This window comes from Thunnus maccoyii, chromosome 5 (genome assembly GCF_910596095.1).
Source record: "Thunnus maccoyii chromosome 5, fThuMac1.1, whole genome shotgun sequence".
Taxonomy (NCBI): Eukaryota; Metazoa; Chordata; class Actinopteri; order Scombriformes; family Scombridae; genus Thunnus; species Thunnus maccoyii.
Window position 1 is genome coordinate 10596481 of NC_056537.1, and position 23521 is coordinate 10620001.

The 23521-nt window shown below is 39.8% G+C and overlaps 1 protein-coding gene across 1 annotated transcript in view; it reads left to right on the forward strand.

Annotated features, from left to right (window-relative positions):
* The first annotated feature begins 8059 nt into the window (after window positions 1-8059).
* ppm1h (protein phosphatase, Mg2+/Mn2+ dependent, 1H) overlaps window positions 8060-23521 on the forward strand; it is a 34490-nt gene continuing 19028 nt past the window's right edge. Inside the window, exons 1-3 of the mRNA XM_042412603.1 lie at window positions 8060-8292; window positions 18876-19041; window positions 21812-22168. Coding sequence (XP_042268537.1) covers window positions 8060-8292; window positions 18876-19041; window positions 21812-22168 — 756 coding nt within the window. The remainder of the gene's footprint in view (window positions 8293-18875; window positions 19042-21811; window positions 22169-23521) is intronic.

Here is a 23521-nt window from a genome sequence, read left to right on the forward strand (position 1 = left end):
GTTAAGGTCAGGGCTCTGTGGAGGTCCGTCAAGTTCTTCCACAAACTGGGGAAACCATTTCTTTTTGGACCTGGCTTTTGTGCATGTGGGGATTTTCTTGATGAAACAGGAAAGGGCTTCATCAAACTTTTGGGACCTTGCATAAACCATGAAAAACAGCTCCAGACATTCAGTCTATCTAGTGAATACACCAACTAGATTAACTGCCTGAACATGATATTCTTGTCTCCGAAAGGATGAATCATAGACTGTGGTCATACCATGACTTTTCATAGTGACACCAACAGGTCAAAATATGTAAAAGAACTGTATACGCCAAACATCAGCATTGTTCCATTAAATTATTGTTCATGTCCGCTGGATATTGTTTACATTTACAGAGTTTATCATCTCACCAGAATACATATAAAATCTCCTGTGAAACATGGCTTCATCACTGAAGATTTATCTGGATTTCTATAGTGCGGAATAGACCATGGTCTCATTCCCTGCAGGTAGAGTGTATCATATCCCGCATCCCAGCTCACAGACCCGCTTATTGTGTGTAATTAGGTCAGTAGAGCTCTTTACTGGCAAACTCATGAATTATTGATTGGATATACTCTGCCAATTTGGCAACTCCACTTTCATTGGAGTTCATTAATTTTCAGTGGAGACATATAATGAGTGAGCTCACTGTTTTAGTGGCTTATAATGACTGAAGACAATGCAACCCAGTGTTGTTGAACATTGCTAAGGTACTTGGAGTCATATGCTGTGTATTATCATAAAAAACACACATTGTCATATATGTTTTTGGATATTTTATTTGTGATAAATTCACATGACAGAGTTTCAGGTATTTCACATGTGAAATGTCATGTGAAAAAATTAATTCACATATAAAATAATTGAAAACATTTCTAAACTTTCAGAGCCAACAGTGTAAAAGAACACTGCACTAAGAGATAGGTGTCCCCAACTCTCAATGACATGGCAGGCCATTAGGCTTTGGTGGCCTGCATGAGCTATTCTTTTACACTGTTGGCTTTGACAGTTTGGAAATTCATGCAGATGTAGTTGAATTTAAATTAAAAATATAATGCAGTCTGGATTATTTTCACTGGCAACATTTTGTTCCAAAGCAGGCAGTAGTTTGACATCATATCTTAGTGAGAAAAACAGAAAAAGATGCTTTGACATCAGTGACCACGATTCATATCTTGTCTCATGCTTCACGTCAATGTTTTCTTTTTCAATATTTTATCAAGATCACACTGGTTTCCAAATCCTTAAACAAGCAGAAGTTGTCTTAACATAACTACGTACCTGATAATGTTGACATGTGAACATTTTGCCTTTATATTGATAAAAAGGTGACCTTGATGGAAGAGAAGAGCTTTTGCAGCAGATGCCATAAAAATCACACATGAAATTCATTGTTTTCAGTGAAAACTTGCACAACAAATTCACCTACAGGAGCATGTGGTTATATGCATGTGCATGTGAAATATCTGAAAATCTCATGTGCATATAAGATGTGAATTTTCTTACATGTAAAATGTGTTCAACATGTGATAAACATGTGAAATGTATTTTGTGTGAATTCACCTCTGATAGGTTTGCAAGGGTGATCCTGTGGCTCTGTCTTGTGGAGTGGCACTGTGTCAAAATCAAATTTTAAGACCTTTACTGTTTTAGTTTATACCATGCTCACATTTACTAAATAAAGTTGTGTTTAATCAGATTACCACAAACTTATTTACACACAGAAAACCTGGGGCCATGTAGTAGTATTTGAGCATAGGAGTGCTGATCTCTGGGTGTATAATGAAGCCATTGAGTCTACTGTGTAGTCTGTATGAGATGGGACCTTGGAGAGTTTACACAATTCACATACAGTGTACCTGTAGGGCAGGAGGTAGGTGTGTTGGGGTCAGTAGGTGCTTAACAGCAAATTTGGGCACCCAAATAGATTAATTAATCCATTCTTGACTTGAGACGTGTAAGCAAATAAGTAATTCTCTCATGACTGGAGACTTATCAGGAGGAAGTGAGACTGCTCATGAAGCACATGACTTAACAGATAAAGTACAAATGATGATAAAGAGCAGAGATTATATAATGAAGTACATGTAAAGCCTTATAAACATGATCATAAGAGATATAAATAGTGTCTTAAATTAGTTATGCTTGCGTGATTATGATTCTAAACATGTGGGCCTCTCTTTGAAGGCAGATCAGACATCTGCCAACTCTCAATAGACTCAAGCAAGAGTTGACTGGAGCGTTGTTGATAGAAGCAGTCTCAAAATACTGGCAACATTTTTTCCAGCGAAAATTTGGACTAAACGGATTTGAATTTATTCCCAGCTGAGTCAAACAGTGCCAGTATGTGACAGTCTTTCTATCATTACAAGTTGGCTTGTAGATCATTCTCATACTGCCATGATTTCAAATTTCACCTTTCAGCAGTGCAGGTCCATGAATAGAGTGAAGCCTGTGAGTGTAATCTGTGGGTTGGCTGGTCTGCAGCAGTGGTATTGTATAACAGATCATTTTTGTGAGGTCCACAAAATGCAGCCCTAAGTGTGTTTGTAAGTTCATGATGTCTAGACACACATCCTGGTGGGTTGGCTTAACGCCTGGCCAATCAGATTTGAACCGACTCTCAGGCCAGAACAAACTGAAACAAGGACAAGAAACAAGAATACCATAGTAACAACAGAAAGCCACATGCGATATACCATGACACTACCCAGATGTGTCATATTTGCTGTAATATATTTGTTTTAATTGAATTATTGTGGTGAATGCAGCCCTTCAGTGTGTCTCTAACTGGCTCAGGAATGTGAGGGGGAGGGAGTCAATGCAAGAGTTTGCTTAAAACAAATGCTTATTAAAACTAAAGCTAACACAAAACAATATGGTGTTTAGAACAGAGTGAAAAAACAAATGAGGATGAAGCAGGGTGGATGTCAGCAGGAGGAAGAGCGAGAGAGTGACCACATGGGCTAGGTTTTATAGCTTGGCAGGCCTGGGTGAACCATATTACACTGAGGACCCTCCACCCTCAGCCAATATCAAGAAGGCAGCCTCTGTAGACAGTGGGAGGGGCGTCACACCCCCCCTCTTAAGATCAATGTTCAACCCTGACATCTGAAACAATACAAAGTTGTTACAAAGTAAGTCAAAACAATAAAATTTTCTATAGAATGAGAAATGGTTATATTTCCTCAATTTAACAGCCGTTGCCCATAATCTTAGAATGGCAATCACATACATCCATATCAATCATCTCACCAGATCTGAATCCCCACCCAGCAACCTCAGATCCTGACAAGCACTTTTAAGGGGAGTACACAAACCCCTCTCAAAACAGAGAACCTAGTTAATTGGCAGGTAAATAGCCATGACAAGACTTGTCCATAGCTGCATGGCTTTTCTTGCACCTTTGAGATGAATATCCAAATGGTATAAGACAGTACCCACCTCGAATTGATTATTTGTCTTTGCAGAACACAGAAAAGGGGAACAGGAAGGGGAACAGAATAACAAGGAATATGGTCAGGATGGAATAAGGTTAAACCCCTGACCCGAAGTACACACCAGTGTGTCAGAACGAGCACCGAAGCTTATGACAAGTGTCCAACAAAGTGGCCAGCAGTTAGACAAAGCAGACAAACCTTCAATGCTTCCAGCAACCAAACACAAAACTGGAATTATCAAATAAGCGCTATACCAAAGTAGCATACCCAAAGGTTTCTCTAAAACAAAGGCTCACTAGCCAACCAAATCATATCTTAGTGAAAAAAACAGAGAAAGATGCTTGTTGGATGCTTGGATGGCATATAACTTTGACATCAGTGACCAGGATTCATATCCTGTCTCATGCTTCAAGTCAATGTTTTCTTTTTCAATATTTTATCAAGACCACACTGGTTTCCAAATCCTTAAACAAGCAGAAGTTGTCTCAACATAGCTACGTACCTGATAATGTTCACATGTGAACATTTTGCCTTTATATTGATAAAAAGGTGATCTTGTTGGAAGAGAAGAGCTTTTGCAGCAGATGCCATAAAAAATCAAACATGAAATTCATTGTTTTTAGTGAAAACTTGCACAACAAATTCACCTACAGGAGTATGTGGTTATAGGACATTTGCATGTGAAATAAAATGTGCTCAACATGTGATAAACATGCAAAATGTATTTTGTGTGAATTCACCTCTGATTAGTTTTGCAAGGGTGATCCTGTGGCTCTGTCTTGTGGAGTGGCACTGTGTCAAAATCAAATTTTAAGACCTTTATTGTTTTAGTTTATACCATGCTCACATTTACTAAATAAAGTTTTGTTTAATCAGATTACCACAAACTTATTTACACACAGAAAACCTGGGGCCACGTAGTAGTGTTTGAACACAGGAGTGCTGATCTCTGGGTGTATAATGAAGCCATTGAGTCTACTGTGTAGTCTGTATGAGATGGGACCTTGGAGAGTTTACACAATTCACATACAGTGTACCTGTAGGGCAGGAGGTGGGTGGTTTGGGGTCAGTAGGTGCTTAACAGCAAATGTGGGCACCCAAACAGATTAATTAATCCATTCTTGACTTGAGACTTGAGACGAATACACAAAGAGAATACCAAGCTGCAACCAAAGTTCATACAAAACAAAAATCAAAGCACGAGCTATAGCACTTATTGCCAAAGCTGCTTGATCAAGCTGCTAACTTGTGGACACAGAACAAAATTTAAACCAACAGCCTCCTCACTTCCAGATATTCCAGGTCCTAACCTACCAAAATAAAACTTTATCAGGCTCAAAGCAAGTTAACATGACATATCAATACAAGAAGTGCTGATTTATCAAACCATACTAGGAAGTTACAAGCCCGACAAGCACCCATATGTACTGGGAATATGTACAATGGTGAAAACAAAATAGCCACAGCAGAGCCCAAGATCAACAGCCCTATCTATCTAATCACAGCAATTGGCTATCTAGTCTCAACCCTTGTGTTTGTACAGATGATTGTGGGGGGTACTTATGCACTGATTCCCCTGGAACCAGAAGGCAACCAGAAAACTGGCGACCCTCGGAGAACCAGGGAAATGCTCCCAAGGCATCGTCTTTACCCACTTTCGCCAGCACACTAAAGGGAAAACAACAGGTTGGTCTCCTGTTGAGATCAACCTCCTCGGCCTGCAAAGGGGATGCATGGCTCGTACCAACGGATATGTGGCAATCACCAATGACATGCACCAGTACTTATGTCTTCTTTAAGGAGTTTCCAAATGAACTGGGGACAAATGCTGCTCCCTTCCAACATCCACTAAAACTAACTCCACAAAAGTAATTAAACAAAAACCTTGCACAGTACTCCTAAAAAGTCACAATGCTAGATTCTCAAAAGCACATCTGCTCTCCTGAAAAGCACTTAAAATTTTAGCATTCATGAGCCACAATGGTCACAAATCAAAATGGTCACACATTGTCCAATTCAACTGAATGGGCCTCCCTTTGTCACACTATGACTTGATCATGAGGTTTAGATCCCGGACGAGCCCCCATTTTTCACAAACTGGCTCAGGAATGTGACAAGGAGGGAATCCGTGCAATTAGTTGAGCTTATAGGACTTGGTTTTACAATCCTGTATTATAATCAGCGATCATTCCTTGAGTGGGGGTAGGGGTAAATGCTTCACTGGGGTCATCAGGTTGGCACCCTCCTTCCTTGGTGTTTCGTTGACAGGCCCAAGCAGCAACAGAATTTAGGAGGATCAGTCGAGTCCGGGTTCTGTCAATGATTCAGTTCTGTTTATGCGGACTGTCAATCACAACCAGCAGCAACAGAACTTCAGGAGGATCAGTCGAGTCCAGGTTTCCTCTGTCAATGATTCAGTCCTATTTATGTGGCATGTAAATCATCAACAGAACTTTGGGGGATCAGTCAAGTTCAGGATTCTATTGTCGATAATTCAGTCCCATTTATGCGGACTGTAAATCATAACCAGTGGCAACAGAACTTCAGGAGGATCAGTCGAGTCCAGGTTTCTTCTGTCAACGATTCAGTCCTGTTTATGCGGACTGTAAATCACAACCAGCAGTGGGGGTAAGGGCAAGAGTTTGCTTAAAACAAATGTTTGTTAAAACTAAAGGTAAGATAAACAAAACAATAAAGTGTTTAGAACAAAGTGAAAAACCAAAAGAAGACGATGCAGTGCAGAGTGGATGTCAGCACGTAGAAGGGAGAGAGAGTGACCACATGGGCTAGCTTTTATAGCTTGGCAGACCCAGGTGAACCATATTACACTGAGGACCCTCCACTGTCAGCCAATATCCAGACGGCAGCCTCCGAGACAGTGGGTCGAGCGTCACAGTGTGTTAAAAAAAAAGCTGATATGTGTGCTGAAGTCATTATAGAGCCCAGTTTTTTTTTACTGTAGTTTAAATCATGTGTGACTAAGTTTGAAACTACAGTGAACACAGTTTGAGGAAATGAGGCTGCCAGAGTCAGTATCATGTTTTAAATCTCTTTTTAAAACTTCCCCACATTGGAGAGCACATCCTAACCTTACTTGGTTTTATTTATTGTTATTTTATTCCTTTTAGTTTATTTTACTGTGATTTGTTTGACTTTATTTTATCCTGGTCCAGTTTATTTACCTATTTTCTATTTGCTATGATAATCTATTATGAAGCACTGAGTTACTTGCTCTTTTAAAACTGCTCTTCAAATAAGGATGATGATCATTAACATCATTATTACTAGTATAAGACTCATGTTACACTTCACATGCATTGCTTCTTCTCAATTACAGTCTTGGTCTTCCACTTCTCTCATTGACAAAGGAGGTTTTATCAGGTAGTACAGGAAACATGCCAAAGTCAGCTGATGGCACTCACACTGTCTTCCTCTGTATGGTCTGTATGATGTGTGTGTGTGTGTGTGTGTGTGTGAGAGAGAGAGAGAGATAGAGAGAGAGAGAACAAGAGTTTGTGTGGCTCCATGTGAGCTCTTTTCCTTTTATTTTATTCTCCCTTATGAGAACAAGATCCTTCAGTGTCCTCATAGGCATATGAAAATAATGTATGTTTTTTTTGCAGTCTTGGAAAAATGCAGCGCTTAGGGATTGTGGCCTGTAACAGAATTAGGATTGTGCTTTGGATGAAAGGTATAGGATTTCTGTAAATGTGGGGTTGATAGTCATGGATGGGTGACTAAATTGAATATTCTCACATATAGTAGCTAAATTGCAAGTGTGTGTTTATGTGTGTGTTCCTGTCAGTGATGGAGGAAGTATTCTGATTCTCTAGCAGTACATGTACCACCTTGTAAAAATGATCCCTTAATAATAACTGAGCAAAAGTCCTTAATTGAAAATGTTACTTAAGTAAAAATAGGAAGGCCTAAGTATTATCAACAAAAAGGATCAAACATAAAAGTAAGACCACTACTGAAAAATGGTCCCTTGATTATTATAGCATTAAGCTATAACAATAAATGATGTTTTCATCATGTTTTGGATCAAATATCATGTCAAAGTATCTGTCAAATTGTGGGGTAAAAAAAGTACAATGAATTATTTCCCTCTGAATTGTAGTGGAGTAGAAGTAAAGTGACATGAAATGGAAATACTCAAGTAAAGTACAAGTACCTCAGATTTGTACTGTACACATACGTGATTGAGAGTCCATTTTTCAGATCATGGATCATCCCCTCTGCAGACAGCACACACAGACCTGCTCTGCACCTTGCCCAGCAGGTGATCGTCACTTCAGGATTACGCACCTTTGACCTCCGGCACTGTCAACAGTAAGCTGCTCACAGAGATGCCAGTGCGACCAAATCCACCAGCAGCAACCGGTTTGTCACATGACTGGTGTGCAGCGCTGCCTGCCTGCCTGCCTGCCTTGTCTGTGTGTGTGTGGCTTTTTATTTCCGCGTTCACCGAGGGAGCACTGAATGAGTCTTTACGGCCGCTGTGTGTCTGCCTTTGACGCCGCGAAACTGCGTCGCCGTGCGGGGGGAGACTCACGCAATCGCATCGCCTGGACCCACGCTGCCGCAGGACCATGCTCACGCGGGTAAAATCGGCGGTGGCCAATTTTATGGGAGGTATGATGGCTGGTGGCTCCAATGGTGACCATCCCGGCGGCTCGGAGCTGCCCCTGAGATTCCCGTACAGCAGACCGGAGTTCTTGGGGCTGTCGCCGGACGAGATAGAGTGCTCGGCGGACCACATTGCGAGACCGATCCTCATACTGAAGGAGACCAAGCGGCTGCCGTGGTCTACCGGCTACGCAGAGTGAGTAACCTGTATGCGTCCATCTTTTCTTGCACAGCATCCTTTGGAAGTGAGCGCGTCCTTCCTGGACCACATTGAGATCAGTCACTGAGGCGTAAACACTAAACACCAGCCTTTTAAAATCAGGCTTCTATTACAAATAGACTAAAGCGCAGAAACTGGCCTTTCTTCTGTTTACACATCCGAACGAGAACTGCCTATTCATCCATAATACCATGTAGAAACATCACAGCGGGGATGTCAAAACCATTAGGGCATAAAAAAATACATCCAACAACAAGATAAGGTCACTACAAACTGGCCTCTATCGCCATACAGTGGGGCCTTTCTTATTATGATGGCGTAATAGTTGGGGAAAATACCATAAAGTAGGTTATAATAAGGTCACTGTAAGCTAAGTATTGGTGCAGACTCACTGTAAGAAAGGAGATCATAGTGCTTTTTTTGCATGACGGGATCAGCCTACTCTCAGATTGGTAGTGTGTGACAGTTGTATTTGTCTGTTTGTATTGTTGAGGGTTAATGATTAACAGCTGCTCTCTTGGCTAGGTCACTCTTGGAAAAGAGATTTTAAACTCAATGAGACTTTTATCTTGTTAAATAAAGGATATACTATATATATATGTATATATATATATGATTTCTAAATAGCAATAACATGTTTTATTGGTACCTGTGAGGCAAGGCAGGGTTACCACTTTACCTGGTTCAATGTGTTGTTTGCATATACTGTAGTCTATCCTTTGTCTTTAGCTTTTTGTCAAACACTAGATGTTTCAGTAAAGCTGGTGAAACCTGCCCATGCCCTTAAGATCTATGACATGAAACAGACAACAGGAGACAACAGTCTTGTAGAAGAGCAGGTTCGCAGTATTTGCTCATTCAATATTTGCCTTGTCAGAGGACTTGTCATCCTACTTCTATTGAATAGCCTAGCTAAGATCATCAGCTGTATTATTGATATTATATCTTATGTTTATGCGGACAGAATCCATTTGGCTTCCTGCTTCCTCCTGCCGAGGCCATAATGATGTGGCTGTGTTGTATTTTCAATTGACGTACTATAAACAGCAGTAAGTGCAGCAGCCCGACTCATGAAAAGCAAAGTTGTTTCTCTACTTCTTTTAAATTGGGAATTTAGTATTCCAGTGCAGCTGCAAAAATATAGCAGAACATGAGGAAATGTCTACTTTGTGAAATATTTTGACGATTTCTAATGCCATAACAAACATTAGAGGAAAGTGAGGAATTACTTCATTTGCATGCATTTATAAGAGCAGTTTTCTGTGCTCCACCTCAGGCTACAAAACAAGACTTGATCTATACAAACAAACCAGTTTATTTTCCATTTCAGGTTACATTTATCTTTGACAGCACACAACTCAAAAAATGTCATTTGTCTTGCTCTCATCGTGCCAAACGCCTGAGAGCACTGAGTCACCATCACTTCTACTCATGCAGTCTCAAATAAAGTTATCAGGGTGGTCTGGTCTGGCGGTTAGTGAGGCTGTCTTATAACTGTAGAGGTCACAGTTGAGCCCTTGAGGCAATCCTAACTACACAGTGTTTGACACGGCAGCTAAGTGTCCTAAATTCATGAATTCACAAAGAAAGGTTAGTCTGTCTTTGTTTCCTCTTAGTCTTATCTTCATGTCGTGGAGAGGATGTTATGATGGAGTGCCTATTTCCATAAGCTTAATTGTTTAATCGATGATGTTAGATATTCAGTAAGAACGCTAAGTGCAGAAACTCCTCCCATCTCTTTGCATCTAATGTTTCAACTTAAGCCGTCCTGCTGCGAACCCAATTTAGATGTGCAAATGCTTGTCATCTCAATTTAGGCGGGGCTGCTTGTTGCACGCTTTTGCTTTGACACAACTGATTGATGCAGTCTGATCGTTCTTACATTACAAGAACTAAACAAGACAGAGTAACACTTGACCAGCCGATGAGGACAGAAACTAACAATAATGTGCTTTATCAATTAATGTGTTGATTATTCTTCCTATTGGTTTGACCCATAAAATGTCCTGCATGATTTCCTAGAGCTCAAGGTGTTGCTTGTTTTATCTGACTAACAGTCCAAAACACAAAGATATTTCATTTACTATGTTACAAAATAGAGCAAATTGTCTCATTTCAGGGGCTGAAACCAGAGAATATTTGACATTTTTGCTTGATTAACTACTAAAACATTGTGTCGATATATTTTCTTTTGATTATTGACTAATTAAGTAGATCTATAGGGTCTCTGCTTCCTATAGAGCGAAGGATTCTTTTGAGTTTGTAGGATGCTCATACACTTTTGTGTAGTGTTTCTTACTTAACTGAAGATGGGAGCTTTTATACAGTAATGTGCTTCCTCATGCTAATCTGCCGTGAAGAGTTTTTTAATCTCAAGATTTGCTTCTGTGTTTAGAAACCATCACCCACTCAGTTCTGTGTTTTCTAAATTGGGTTACATTATTTTAGTCCAAATGATACAATTTTTTGCTACATGTTGCATTCATTATTATTTATCACAATTACTGTTATTTTCTAATTCAAATAACACATTTTATCGACTTTATTTCACTTACATGGGATATATGATTCTAAAGGATCAGTTGAACAGCCCTACTTCATGAATAGATGCGATGCTGCTGCCAGGACTGTATGTGTGTGTGTGTGTGTGTGCTTATATGTGCCAGCTTGGTGTAGCATCAGCCAGGACTGAGCTATACTGGGGATTTGTCAACAGCTGGCTCACCAGCAGGCTTTGTTGTTGTGAAATCTCACTGCCAGCAGAGAAAACCTGAGCCCCTGTGAGATGATGTGATCCATACAGATCCACTCGGGCGGGTTAACAGGGTCAGATAGCAATGGATCACTCTGCTAAAACTAAAGCCCAGTAAAGATACTTATAGTGCATCTGAAGACTTGGTGGTTTCATCTAACAAGCATTGTGGGAAGCTCTTATGTCTGGCGCTGTTATAAAGTTACTGCTTGTAACATATTAGATGGAACATACAGTATTTATGACTGGCTAACAGGAATATGTATAACAAATACTTTGAAATGCGTCTTTACATTGACGAAAACATGGTTTGAAGGGAATTTCTGAGTTGGATCAGTGTGTGCATCTTGACATTTTTGCAAAAGATTGCAGTCATATTCAGTTTATTTTAGTAACAGTCTGTTGCATGTTTTAGCCACTCTAGCGTTGTGACTCTATGGCAATGTTAGTATGTTGGTCGACTGGTACACCACTTTGGTTCAGAGGATAAATCATCATTTTCTTTGGTGAACCCCTAACTTTCGAAATTTCCTCTAGCGCCACCACCAGGGCAAAGTTTTCACTTATCCAGTGAAATATCTCAACATGAACAAGATGGATTAGATGGATTGACATTCATTCAGATTTTCAGACGAAGTATTTTAATAACTTACTTGGTTTATAAAATACCTGCAAAACTAATATTACCACCAGCCCTATGCTGCACTGTGTGTTTAATTAATGCTAGCATGCTAACAAGCTAAACTAAGATGGTGAACATTGTAAACATTATACCAGCTAAAGATCAGCTTGTTTCAGTAGCATTTTAGCTTGCTGATGTTAGCGCCTCTGTGGCTAGCAAGAGCAGCCTCACAGAGCTGTTAGACTGGCTGTAGACTCTTTGTTTACATTTTCTGCATACATATTAAACAGTATTTCAAAACAGATACTTTGGTATGAGTCTTTACATTGAAGAAAACACAGTTTGAAGGGAATTTCTGAGTTGGATAAGTGCATACAACCTCACAATTTTTCCACTTTTTTACATCTCATTTCAACACCCTGACTATTTTATCCACAAAGTGAAAGGTTTCCATAGTGTAGTTATTCCAATATTTGAAGATCATCAGCAATGGAAAGAAAAATAAAAGTGTAGGATCATACAAGATTCACACAGCCATTCTCTGTATTGTATTTTTCTCCTTCCTACCCCTGCTCGTATATAAGTAGGCCTCTCTGAGATTGCCGGGGTTACGCTGGGTTATTGCTCCCAGCGGGGAAACAGGAAGAGCAGTTCTGCTTTATGAGGAGGATTCTGATGCACTGCCTCTGTGTGGGTGCACTGTCAGGTCCAGTGAGCACGGTCCATTGAATGGATCACTGGGTATTGCTCACTCTAACTTGTGTCACCATTTCTTCTTCAGCACACGTACAGGACCCACTTTTGCAGAGCGACATTTTCTGCACCTTTTCTTTCCAATTGTTTTTTTTATATACCAGCACTGAAAAATAATGATTCCCCCTCCTGTGCTCAGTTCACTGTTGAGGTGCGCCATGTTGCATGTTGCTTAGTGTTTTCAAAAGTAGAGGAGATGAGGGAAACTGCTCATCTACTCATCATCTACGAAGTCACCTTCAGTGATGTTTACACAGATGCATCCCCCAGGAACTCTTTCAGTTTTGGAGATGTTGACCTTGCTGTGACCATGTCCTTTTACAAAACCAAAAATTCCAATACAATCACACTTAAACATACCTTATATTGATATTTGTGATACTGTTACTATGTAACATGTCCAGTTCCAGGTTGGTGTACACATACATCACATACACATCACCTGTCCCTTTGCCCTCCTTCAGCTCCTAGCAGGCCTCACAGTTTAGAACGGGACATAGATGCTATAACGTTACTCTAAACTCTGGTACAGCATCCGGGACCACAGCAGGCAAAGCTGCATGAGCTGCAACAATTAGCTAGTTGAGTAATCCATGGACAGAAAATAAATCGGCAACTATTCTGATAATTGACTTGTTGCTTTTCTTGGTCTTTCATTACTGTAAATGTAACATTTTGGGTTTTTGGGAAGTAACGCAAGGATACTGTAGGTAGTACGCTAGTTAAACCCACATGCTGATGTTTGCAGCTTAGGTTTCACTTACTTTACGCCTACACGCTCTCTTCTGCTTTTGGTTTTGGAAAAGCTAAAAAAAAAAGACTCCATACTCCAAACTTACCATACGGAGTATTGCTCTTACAACAAACCCATGCACGCTGTTTCAACATCTGGAGAATTCCAAAACTTTACAGGCCTGCTGTGCCTCATTACTGATGTTTTCCATGGATATTTGGTGTAGACTGTTTGGATCCAACCTTGTTTGCTCCAAGTTACTTTCTGGTAGGAAAACAGTGATGGATGGGACAAGAGAAGGGACAGTGAATGAGGTTTTGGCTTTCAGTTTCAGCAGCATCACTTTGGATGGAAATGGGGTTGAGCTCATTGTGCTCTTGAGAATAAATCAAGACAAGCAATTAGCATAAAATACAGTGGACAGAACCATTCTGTCCAGGATAATTATGCCAAAGCCAATTCTTTGCTAAAGTAGCCTGAACAAGAGATTGATGAAGAATTGTTGGAGCTGCTCCATCAGAAGAAGAGAGATCCAATTTTGGTGATGGAGTAGCAAAAGCAGAACATCCAAAATGGGCTCCACCCTATTTTTGCCCCTCCTTTCCCCCACTCATTTCCTCTCCTCCCCTCCTCCGAGTTGCTCGTTGGCATCGGAGAGTCATGGTCCTGAAAGAGCAAAGAATAAATTCATTCACTCACTCACTGACCCCGTACCAATAACACAATCCTTCAGCAAACTCAGCAGCATTCCGATCAATACTTAATCAGTATGTGTGTCTGTAAACTAAACACAAGCGCCACCGCTACACACTGTATATTTTATCTGCACGTCATCAGACGGGCATGTGTGAGTTCATGTCAGTGCTTTGGCTCATAGAAGGCAGAAAGTTGGCGTTACTCAGTGTTAAAAAGGGAAAGTGACGGCTCCAGGGTGTTTAACAGTGTGAGTGTGAAACAGGGAGCTGCAGAATGAAATCAGAATGTTGGACAAACATTTCCAAGATAAAGAAGGGTAAAAACATAAGTTTCGATATCAAATACATCCTTGTATTGTTATTGGAGGTTCATCCATAACATTGTAGGGTCTCTCGTAAGTCTTTCCCTCTACATTTTCGATATTTTTCCATTATAAAGAGCTAAATAAATCAGTCGGTGTCATACTCAACTATGAAGAAGAAGCACATGAGCGGAGCTTCATACAAACAAAGCTTCCCAGTGCTCAATCACATGATGCAGCACATGTTCTTGTGTTGTTTCTGCTACATCAATAGGGCACATCGCAATGAGGCAGAAACGGCGTAATGCTATTTCAGTTCAATGACTGCTTTCCTTAATGTGTAGCTATAATAAGTTGCCACTGAGCAACGGATGTGATGCACTGCCATAATCACATCATAGGATCATCTTTATCATTATCTTAAATGATGATGTTGCAGCAGAAACCACAGTAGAAACAAAGAGAAAAAATGTTGTGCAAAGGAATATAGCAAAAATCTGCTTGGAAGTTATTAGAAGCATATATGTAAAAGCAGCAGGAATATAAAGATAGGTGGGTGAATGTACAACAAATACAACTAGAAAATGCATTTCCTGCAGAAAATGCATGTGAATGCTGACAGCTGAAGTAAATCGCAAAGTTTTGCTGAAAATGCAGAAATCTGCAGCATTTTTTTCCTTTGAAATCTTGTAGCGCCACCTACAGGTGAAATTATATCAAATGCTGCATCCCCATCTGTACAACTTTGCTGAATTTGGTTACCATGGAATATTACGTGTAAGAGATATGGCAGTTAATAAGTTACCTTGAAAATTTTTCCAGGTGCAAATGGGCGTGGCCTATATCAACTGAAATCAGCATTATCCAAGGAACACACTGTGCAAATATTGTTTTGCTGCGCCTCATAGTTCATGACCTATTAGCCAAAACATAAAACACGTAATAACTGACCACCTGGTGGCGCTGCAGGTACCATGTTTTAATATGTTAAGCATTTCCACATGAGACACCTGTCCATGAAGTATGAGTATTTTAGCACTTTAAGTTTTTGAGATATCAACTTTCAAACATTCCTCCATTATAAATTTTAATATTTCAAAAAAATATAAAAAATCACTGGAATATGCCAGAAAGAAGAAATGTCGTAGCATAAGTCTCCCTAAAGAGCTGAACATTTTGATATTTGAATGGTTTCTGTAGCTAAAAGTATGCAGAAGTAGTCAGTGATTGAAACAAGTACAGAAGAATAATAAATAAAGCTTTGAAGAACAGTGTGAATGCTGATAAGCTAAATAATATTCACTTTCAAGTGAGAACGGGGGCCATATCCTATATCCTGCATATATAGGATTATATTACTGCAGATGTAGTGTAAAAAGACAGATAGGACTATCAACAGCATTTGATTAAACACATAAAAAGTCCAAAGGTTCTTTCTCATTGGGGTTTTTTTGCACATTATGCAAAATAGTATCACAATATTTCTAGAAAGATGTGATGCTGTCTGATAACACCTTTGGAGTAAAACTTCAGGCCAAAGAGGACACACTCTAGTTTACAGCTCTGACAAGGTAATTAAGGTCATGCCGTTGTCTCAAATATGAAGAAGTGAAACGAGGTAACCGAATATGACAGCCCTGGTCTCGGACACAGTTGAGGCCTCAGGGTGTGGATGGGTTTTCCTCTCATATCAGAGATGAAAGGCGTGAAAGCTCCACTGTTGTTAATCTTGTGATCTTCCAGGGTCAAATGAGCCTCACTCCCTGCAGTGCTTTGGTCTCAGACACGCATGATAGTGCATGAAGTTTGTGGCCTCTATTCATCATATGAAGTTAGAGAGAGGATTTAAAGGACCATGCTGTTGGTTGTGCATGTCTTGACCCATAACTACATATATCACATACACTGTATACTTGACGTTACTGCTGACCAATTTCCAGAGCATAAAATGATTTCATAGGCTGATTTCAAAAGCGTATGACATGCATGTCAACCTTCTTAATGTAAGACACTAACAAATTCACAATATCTGTTTCATGAGGTCTGTGCATGCTTATTATTTGTCTTCAGGGTTTGACCTTCTGACAACAAAACTTGTGAATGCAGTGCAAATGTTAGGCAGCTGAATCTCAAATGTCAAACGCCGAAGCTTCTCCCTTGTGTTGTGATTACGCAATCAACAATTAATCTCGACTAAATGCTTCCTGAGATGAAGTTGATTTGAAAAGCGAACTAGAATGAACTGAAACCGCTGCCAGGAAGGTTTGACATCTATCTACCGTATCTAAAAACATTTAGTACGTAGTGGGAAACAGTCAGCGGTAATGTGCAGTAAAAGTGGATGTGTGTGTTTCCTCTTCCAAACCACTGAGAAGAGCATAAACAAAATGCAAATGCATGAAACCCTCAAGTGAAATAACCAGCATGGTTCTAACTTTGGAAGAAAATGGTGCTTTCTTGTAGAATCCCATCACTTATTGCAGTGTTTCCAACCCTTTTTTGTCGCCTCCCCCCCCCCCCATCTCCCTCGTGATTGCATATTTTAATCAACTTGTTACAATATTGAGGAGTTCTTATACACAAAAGACAAACCTGACAGCAAGATAAGATAGGCTTCATCATATTTTGGATTTCACTGAATGTTTTTGCCTGATGAGCACCACCTGTTTTTCTTCCTTGTCACAATTATGTCCATCTTGTTCTTGACATGTAATGTTGCTCTTTAATTTTCTTTTATGATGTTTAGTTAATGGGATAAAACAAGCAAAACCACAGGTAAGGACCTTTTTTTATGTGTTTGACATCATAGTTTGTCACTTTTCCTTTTTTTTCCAAGTGCATTTACAGCGGTCTTGTCATTCACAGATGACATTTTGTCCACTTTGTGTCTCCACTTGTGCAGCATTATAGTCCATAAAATCAGTCCGATTTGTAAATTGAAGAAGCGACACACATGCGCAGCTGAACAAAATATGTGTCATGTGTTATATGTGTACATACTGTATGACATCAGCATTTTCTGAGCTTTTAGTGCAGCGGCGCTATCTTCAATGTCACAATGTGATGAGGTTTGAAAAGCTCTAATGTAGGGCTGCACAATTATTATTATCGATCTGTGAAAAATGCTTGGCATAATTTCCTAGAACACAAGGTGGGAAAAAAAAAACTGCAAATGACAAATAACTTTAGTGATTGATTGACTATTAAAAATGCTGGCGATTAATTTTGTTTTGATAGGCTAATCAGTTAATTAACTAACCTTTTCAGTATTATTCTGATAGAGTGAGCATCTGGCCACCCTTCATACCTTTGTTGCTAATTTAAGTTATTCATGATTATATTTGAGTAGCTTTGTAGGCAAATGATATGTTTCCTTTAAACTTGCCGTGTGCTATTATTAGTTTTATGGACGGGGAAGTGTTGAACGGCCCATTGTGTAAGACACCAATTAAAATCAATCTTAGTTGAAACAGGAATATCCGTTCCTCAGCTCGAGGACAGCAAACTTCCAGAGGAAACAAACAAAAAAAAAAAATCAGTCGTACTGAGTGAGGGTCTGCCCGCTCAATTTCCTGTCAGTTGTGCAACCCACAGTGTTTTCTTAGCTGGAGACAGGATCCCTGCATGTTCATCCCCCTGACCAATTAGGATTATTTATATAGGATCCTCCATAGGAAAAGTAATCATGACTGCCTTTCACATCAACATATATCTAAATAAATATCTCATGTATTTGATATGATTCTGACTTGAAACGTCACAATTGAAAACAGTTTTGTTGACAGCAGAAACAGACAAGTAAAAAAAAAAAAGTGACAGAATTTCCACAAAAATGCATAGTTATATTTCGTATTTTGTCCCTATGTGGCTTTTGCTTATCTAATCTCTTGTGCTCTATTTTCTGTTTTATTTATAAACTACTATACGCACATTTTTAATAGGGCCACTGTAGACCTAACATCTCCTTAGGTGTAGCTAAATCGAGAATGCCTGGAGTATTGTTGAGCAGCGTGTGCTCGTCCATGACTACAGCAGCTCGCAGCAGCAGTGCACCATCTGCCAGGTGTTGTATAATGCAGTATTTATGTGTTTTTCTGTCCTCTGCCCTACATGTGTGGGTCTTAAATTGAAATGTGTATTTAAAGAGTTTGTATCGTCTTGACTTTATCATGCGTTGTCTTACTTTGTTAGACGCAAATTCTTACACAGAAATTGAGTTTTGGATACGTGCTCTATCCCCTGCATCTGCTGAATGTGTGTTATCAACAGCCGTGTGTCCTGTCATATTCTCATTTCAATTACATGCATCTGTTTACCATCTGTCATCGTCAACATACAGGAAATTGGTTATCTTAGTAGTAATAAATGCAAAGAGTCGCAATCACTTTTGAAAAATCTAAGTCGCAGCTGTTCTGAACTCTTTTTTTTGTGTGTCTGTGTGTGATAGAGGGGAGTAATTTAAATGACATGAGTGGAGATGACAGCTGATGTCTTGGGAATAGTTCATCCCTCAGGCTTTAGATATTTTAGATTTTTAGTTTTTCAGCCTAAAGAAAATAAAAGCAATGCTCACTGGAAGTTCTCAATACTGTCTGTTTTGACAATTGACAGTTCAATATACTGTATATTAGTATACTAGTATATCAAACTGGAGCACGGCTTAAACTCCCTTTTTGCGGCCTGTTGTCTCCTCTCTGTCTAGGGTTATCAATGCAGGGAAGAGCACATTAAATGAGGACCAGGCCTGCTGTGAAGTGCTGATGGTTAAGAGGAGACCTGCAGGAAGCTCCACGCCCAACCGGACCCCCACGACCCGTAGGAGGTCTTCCTTGCCCAATGGAGAGGGTCTGGGCATCAGGGAGAACCTGGTGAGTCAAACTGAAGGGTTTGGTTCCATCATTCATGAGATATCCTTTCAGCAAAACTACATGTGACAAGCATTCAGCTGTTTTATCAGGTCAATCCACAATGTCAGGCTGTAAGAAGAACAGCATACCATACACTGTATTCACCCCATTTCCTCAAATGAAGCTATGCAGACCCAATTTATGGCCACAGGAAATTACTGATTTTAAGTTGGGAGCAAAATATAAACTGTAACAAGATTTGTTACCCTTCTTTTTTTACATTTGCTTTTCCCTAAAAGTAATCACATGCTGACAAGATGGATTGAAAATGTGTATTGAAGTTAGAAAAAAACCTTCATTTGGTGAGGTGAAGTGGAAAGTTTTAAATAAAGATTAATTGCAAGTAAAAATATTGTTAAAAAAGTCATGTAATTCTTTAATTATGTATATTGGAGCGAGTGAAAGAAAATAAATCTAAAATATAATGAATTTTAATCAGTTTAAAAATTAAAAATCTCTAATGCAAGCAGAGTGAGCCCTTTTGCTAGAAGCTTCTACATTTGAGTATTTATTCAGTGATGAAATCCAGGTAGTGGTAAGAGTGGATGTAGTCCTTGAATGTCCCCTGAGCCTTGCTGTTGGGACCCACTGTCCCCTCATCCTGTCCCATCAGCGGTTTGTGAGTACAGCGTCCTTTACAAACCACAGTGGCCTTCAACAGCTCTAGATGTGACTGCATTTATTTTGCTCATCCAAACACACAAGTAGGCTTTAAAGTCATTGCTGTTTGCTGTTGTGGGGCAGTGTAATACATTCACACAGTATGTTGAAGCTGCACTGAACACTGACACACTTAATTCACTTGCTAACAATGGTGCCTCTGTCCCTTTTTTTGCTACTAGGCTGAAAAAAAATGGTTAAATGACTAAACATTGATGTCTGTCTCCTGTGTTTTACTCGTCTTTCTGATGTACTCTGTTGGTTTCTGTACTACCTCATTGTTCTTTCATCTCTAACATTTCTTTTAAAGCACTTGGTAATTTCATTTTCCAAAAGCAATATGTATCTATATAAACTATTACTGCTGCTAAAATTTTCTCTCAGCCCACCAGTACTTTGCTCAGACCCACCCAGAGCCTACAGCAAACTCATGCAAGTACCTCATGACTCACTTCTGCAGTGATACTAGATCAGTAAGAGTAGTGCGGAGTGTTTCGAGTGCTTTTGCTCGCTTCATAGGCTCATGTTGTAGAACCAGCATGCACTATATTTAGAAAATCAGAGCTTTAGTGTGTGCAGAAATATGTGCTAGCGATGATCTACACTCAGTGACCAGAAAAATGTGGTTTAAACCCCGCCTCTGAAGAAGAAGCCAACCCTCTTTTTTTTTCACTTTAAATGTGTGTCAAGGCATAACAAGATGTACACAACAGCAACTTCACGTCCACACTTGTATTATATGTGACATAACTACTGAGGGTGGAGTTCAATTGGTATCTAACAGACTTCGAAATAGCATGTCCGTTGGTACCAGGAGGACGGGGTTGACCATCACTAACATCATAGAGTTTCTGTGCTTTTTGAAGGCGGCAATGTCAAAGGTGTACAATGAATGAACCAGATCACAAGACACATTGTGGAAGCATTACTTTGTAGATGAACAAAGAAGACAGTGGCCATATTGAAATGTTGATGCCTGAGCATACATTAACATCATAGCAGACCTGGTTCATCCATCTCACACCCCCACGGGGGAACGGTACTTTCAGATCAGAAAACATCAATGACCTGGCTGCTGCAAACCCCTGAAAGCATTCCTGCTTTAAATGCAGTGTCCGTAGAAAGGAGCATTCACCAGTTAATAGTGGGCAGCTGTGAGCAACACTGACATCTGCACAAATAAGCTGTAACACCTGGATAGTACAGCTTCCTGTTTGAGTCTCTGCCATGACTTGTGGCGGCTGTAATCAGGGATAAAGCTGTTACAGTGTGGTACACGGGTTTCTCTTCTGGTGACTGAGTGTATCAGTGGTTCCCAACCTTTTTGGCTTGTGACGTTTACTTGTGACTCGCTGCCACAGGTTGCATATGCCTATCAGTTGCGAGCAGTTCAACCATTGATATTCTACTCTCAGATAGTTTCGTTATAACTAATAATGTAAAGTAATAAAAATAAAAGATTATTGAGAAAAGTCACAGACAGAAATAAACATAATTTACAAAGCAGAAATTAAAATATGTTTTTTATTTCTTTTTTACGATTTATCTTTAGACCCCTTGGTGGACCCTGACCTCCAGGTTGGGAACCACAGCAGTACATCATAGGACTGCAAGCACAAAGAGAACTTTGTATCACACCACATTCACACTCTCATCATTTTTTAATTGAAGTTATAAACCTCAGAGATGGATGCAGCCCTTTCCCAGGCATCCTTTTATTGATGCTTATTAGATTTTTGAATATTTAACTGGCTGTAATCAACTTCTGTTTGATAAAGAAACAAAATTATATCACCAGGGAACCAAGTAGGACTGAGGACTGACCACAAAAACATGGACAGTCTTCTCAGCTGGCAAACCTATTGATCATCCATAGACTAGATCATTTTGCTCCATAGGAACTAAATAGACTTTCAGTGACTAGTTGATTATGTTGATTCGTTATGTGTGAATGTAAGGTCTGACAAAGCTCCTCTGCTCACCTGCTACATACTGCAGATTTAATTTGTGATACAACTGATTAATGTGTCAGTGCTTGATGTGTGTTTGACTCTTACGTATCTGTATCTAGGACAGTTCTGAAGACCTCACCTTCCATTATTGGGCGCTGTTTGATGGCCACGCTGGTTCTGGGGCAGCTGTAGTGGCCTCTCGCCTCCTCCATCACCACATCGCCCTGCACCTCCAGGAGGTGTTGGAGATCCTCTGCACACCCAACATACTGGCCCCAACCTGCCTGGGTGAGGAGCCTATAAATCACCATCTCACCCCGACATCCCAACGTGCCCTCACCAGGGCCGCATCGCTCAGAGGGGCTGCGGGTGCTCCGGGCTCACCCAGCACCCCACCCACACGCTTCTTTACTGAGAAGAAGATTTCACAGGAGAGCCTGGTGATCGGAGCCATGGAGAACGCTTTCAAAGACATGGTAAGAAAAGTCCGAAATTGTTGATAGAATGTGCTGACCTTTTGGCAAATAAGGTCTCAGGTAAACGTTCCAATGTGCAATGAAAAGACAAGATTTTGTTGTCTAATGTGTGTTTTTACAATCATGCACACCGTTCATTATACAGAGTATAAAAAGCATCTTCATTCAGTGCTACTAGTCCTCTTCTCAGCTCAACTTATGAACTTAACATAGTTCACAGTTTCATAAAAAGTGACTGAGACAAAATTTTGGGGATTTGATGGCAGTTTTCAGTATACACAGTACATTTTAACAGTGTATCTTTAAGCTGGTATTACAGTATTGGATCAGAGTATGATATCTTATACATTATTTTGTGGACAGTTGGCCTCTTTGTTGAATACACTTAACCCCGATGTTCCTTGTGTTGCTACTTCAGTTACTAATTTTCCATAATTCCCAGAAAGACTTTTGACATCCACCAGTCAAATCACCCTGTTGGAGAAAGTGTACAGAGTAACTATCATCACCAAAAGAGTTTTTAAAAAAAGGCTAGTCGTGTCCTTATGCCCCCCCCCCAAAAAAGCTTTTCCACCTGCATTGTATGGAAGCAGGGTGTTGCTGCCAGAAATAAATATAATCTGTTAGCACTGCCAAATAACTGTCTAAGTGTTTCTTCTTTGCATTTTCATTTACACACACAACATAACAGATCTTGGTCAATATGGCATAATGATATAAACTCAGAATTCACAAACTGCTATTCAGTTACACAACAGCCTGCTACATACGGAGCGACCAGTATGTTACACAACATCCTTTTAACTCTAATTACTTACTAAGTCAATTGATATCGATTCACTGTAATTAGACAGTCAAGCGAAATGCACATAGGGCACCCAATTTCCTGCTGTTGGTTCACAAAGATAAATGTAAACAGCAGAAGCTGTCAACCGTTTTTCCTGTTGAATTTGACCTGTGGTGCAGTGTTTAACATACAGTATACTGTAGGTAGATGTAGCACAAACATCCTTGTTTTATTACATCTCAACCTTTAACTAAAATGACGCTACACACAAAATCTTGCCCTTAAGTATAAAAACACATCAACGGCAACTCGGTCAGCTTGAATTGTTTCCACTACAATTCATTCTTATAGTGGCAGAAAGTGGAAAAAAAAAAAAAATCAGAATATCCATAGACACTCTCTAAACCGCCATGATCCACCTGCTGTCCACTTGTGTGCTCATTATAGTCCGAAGAGTCAATATTTTACCAAAAATGAAAGTTTGACTGTTCAATGACTATTTATACAGCCATCTATCAAGCCATGCATTCATATTTAATACTGAAAAGTTATCTTTGAGGTGGTAC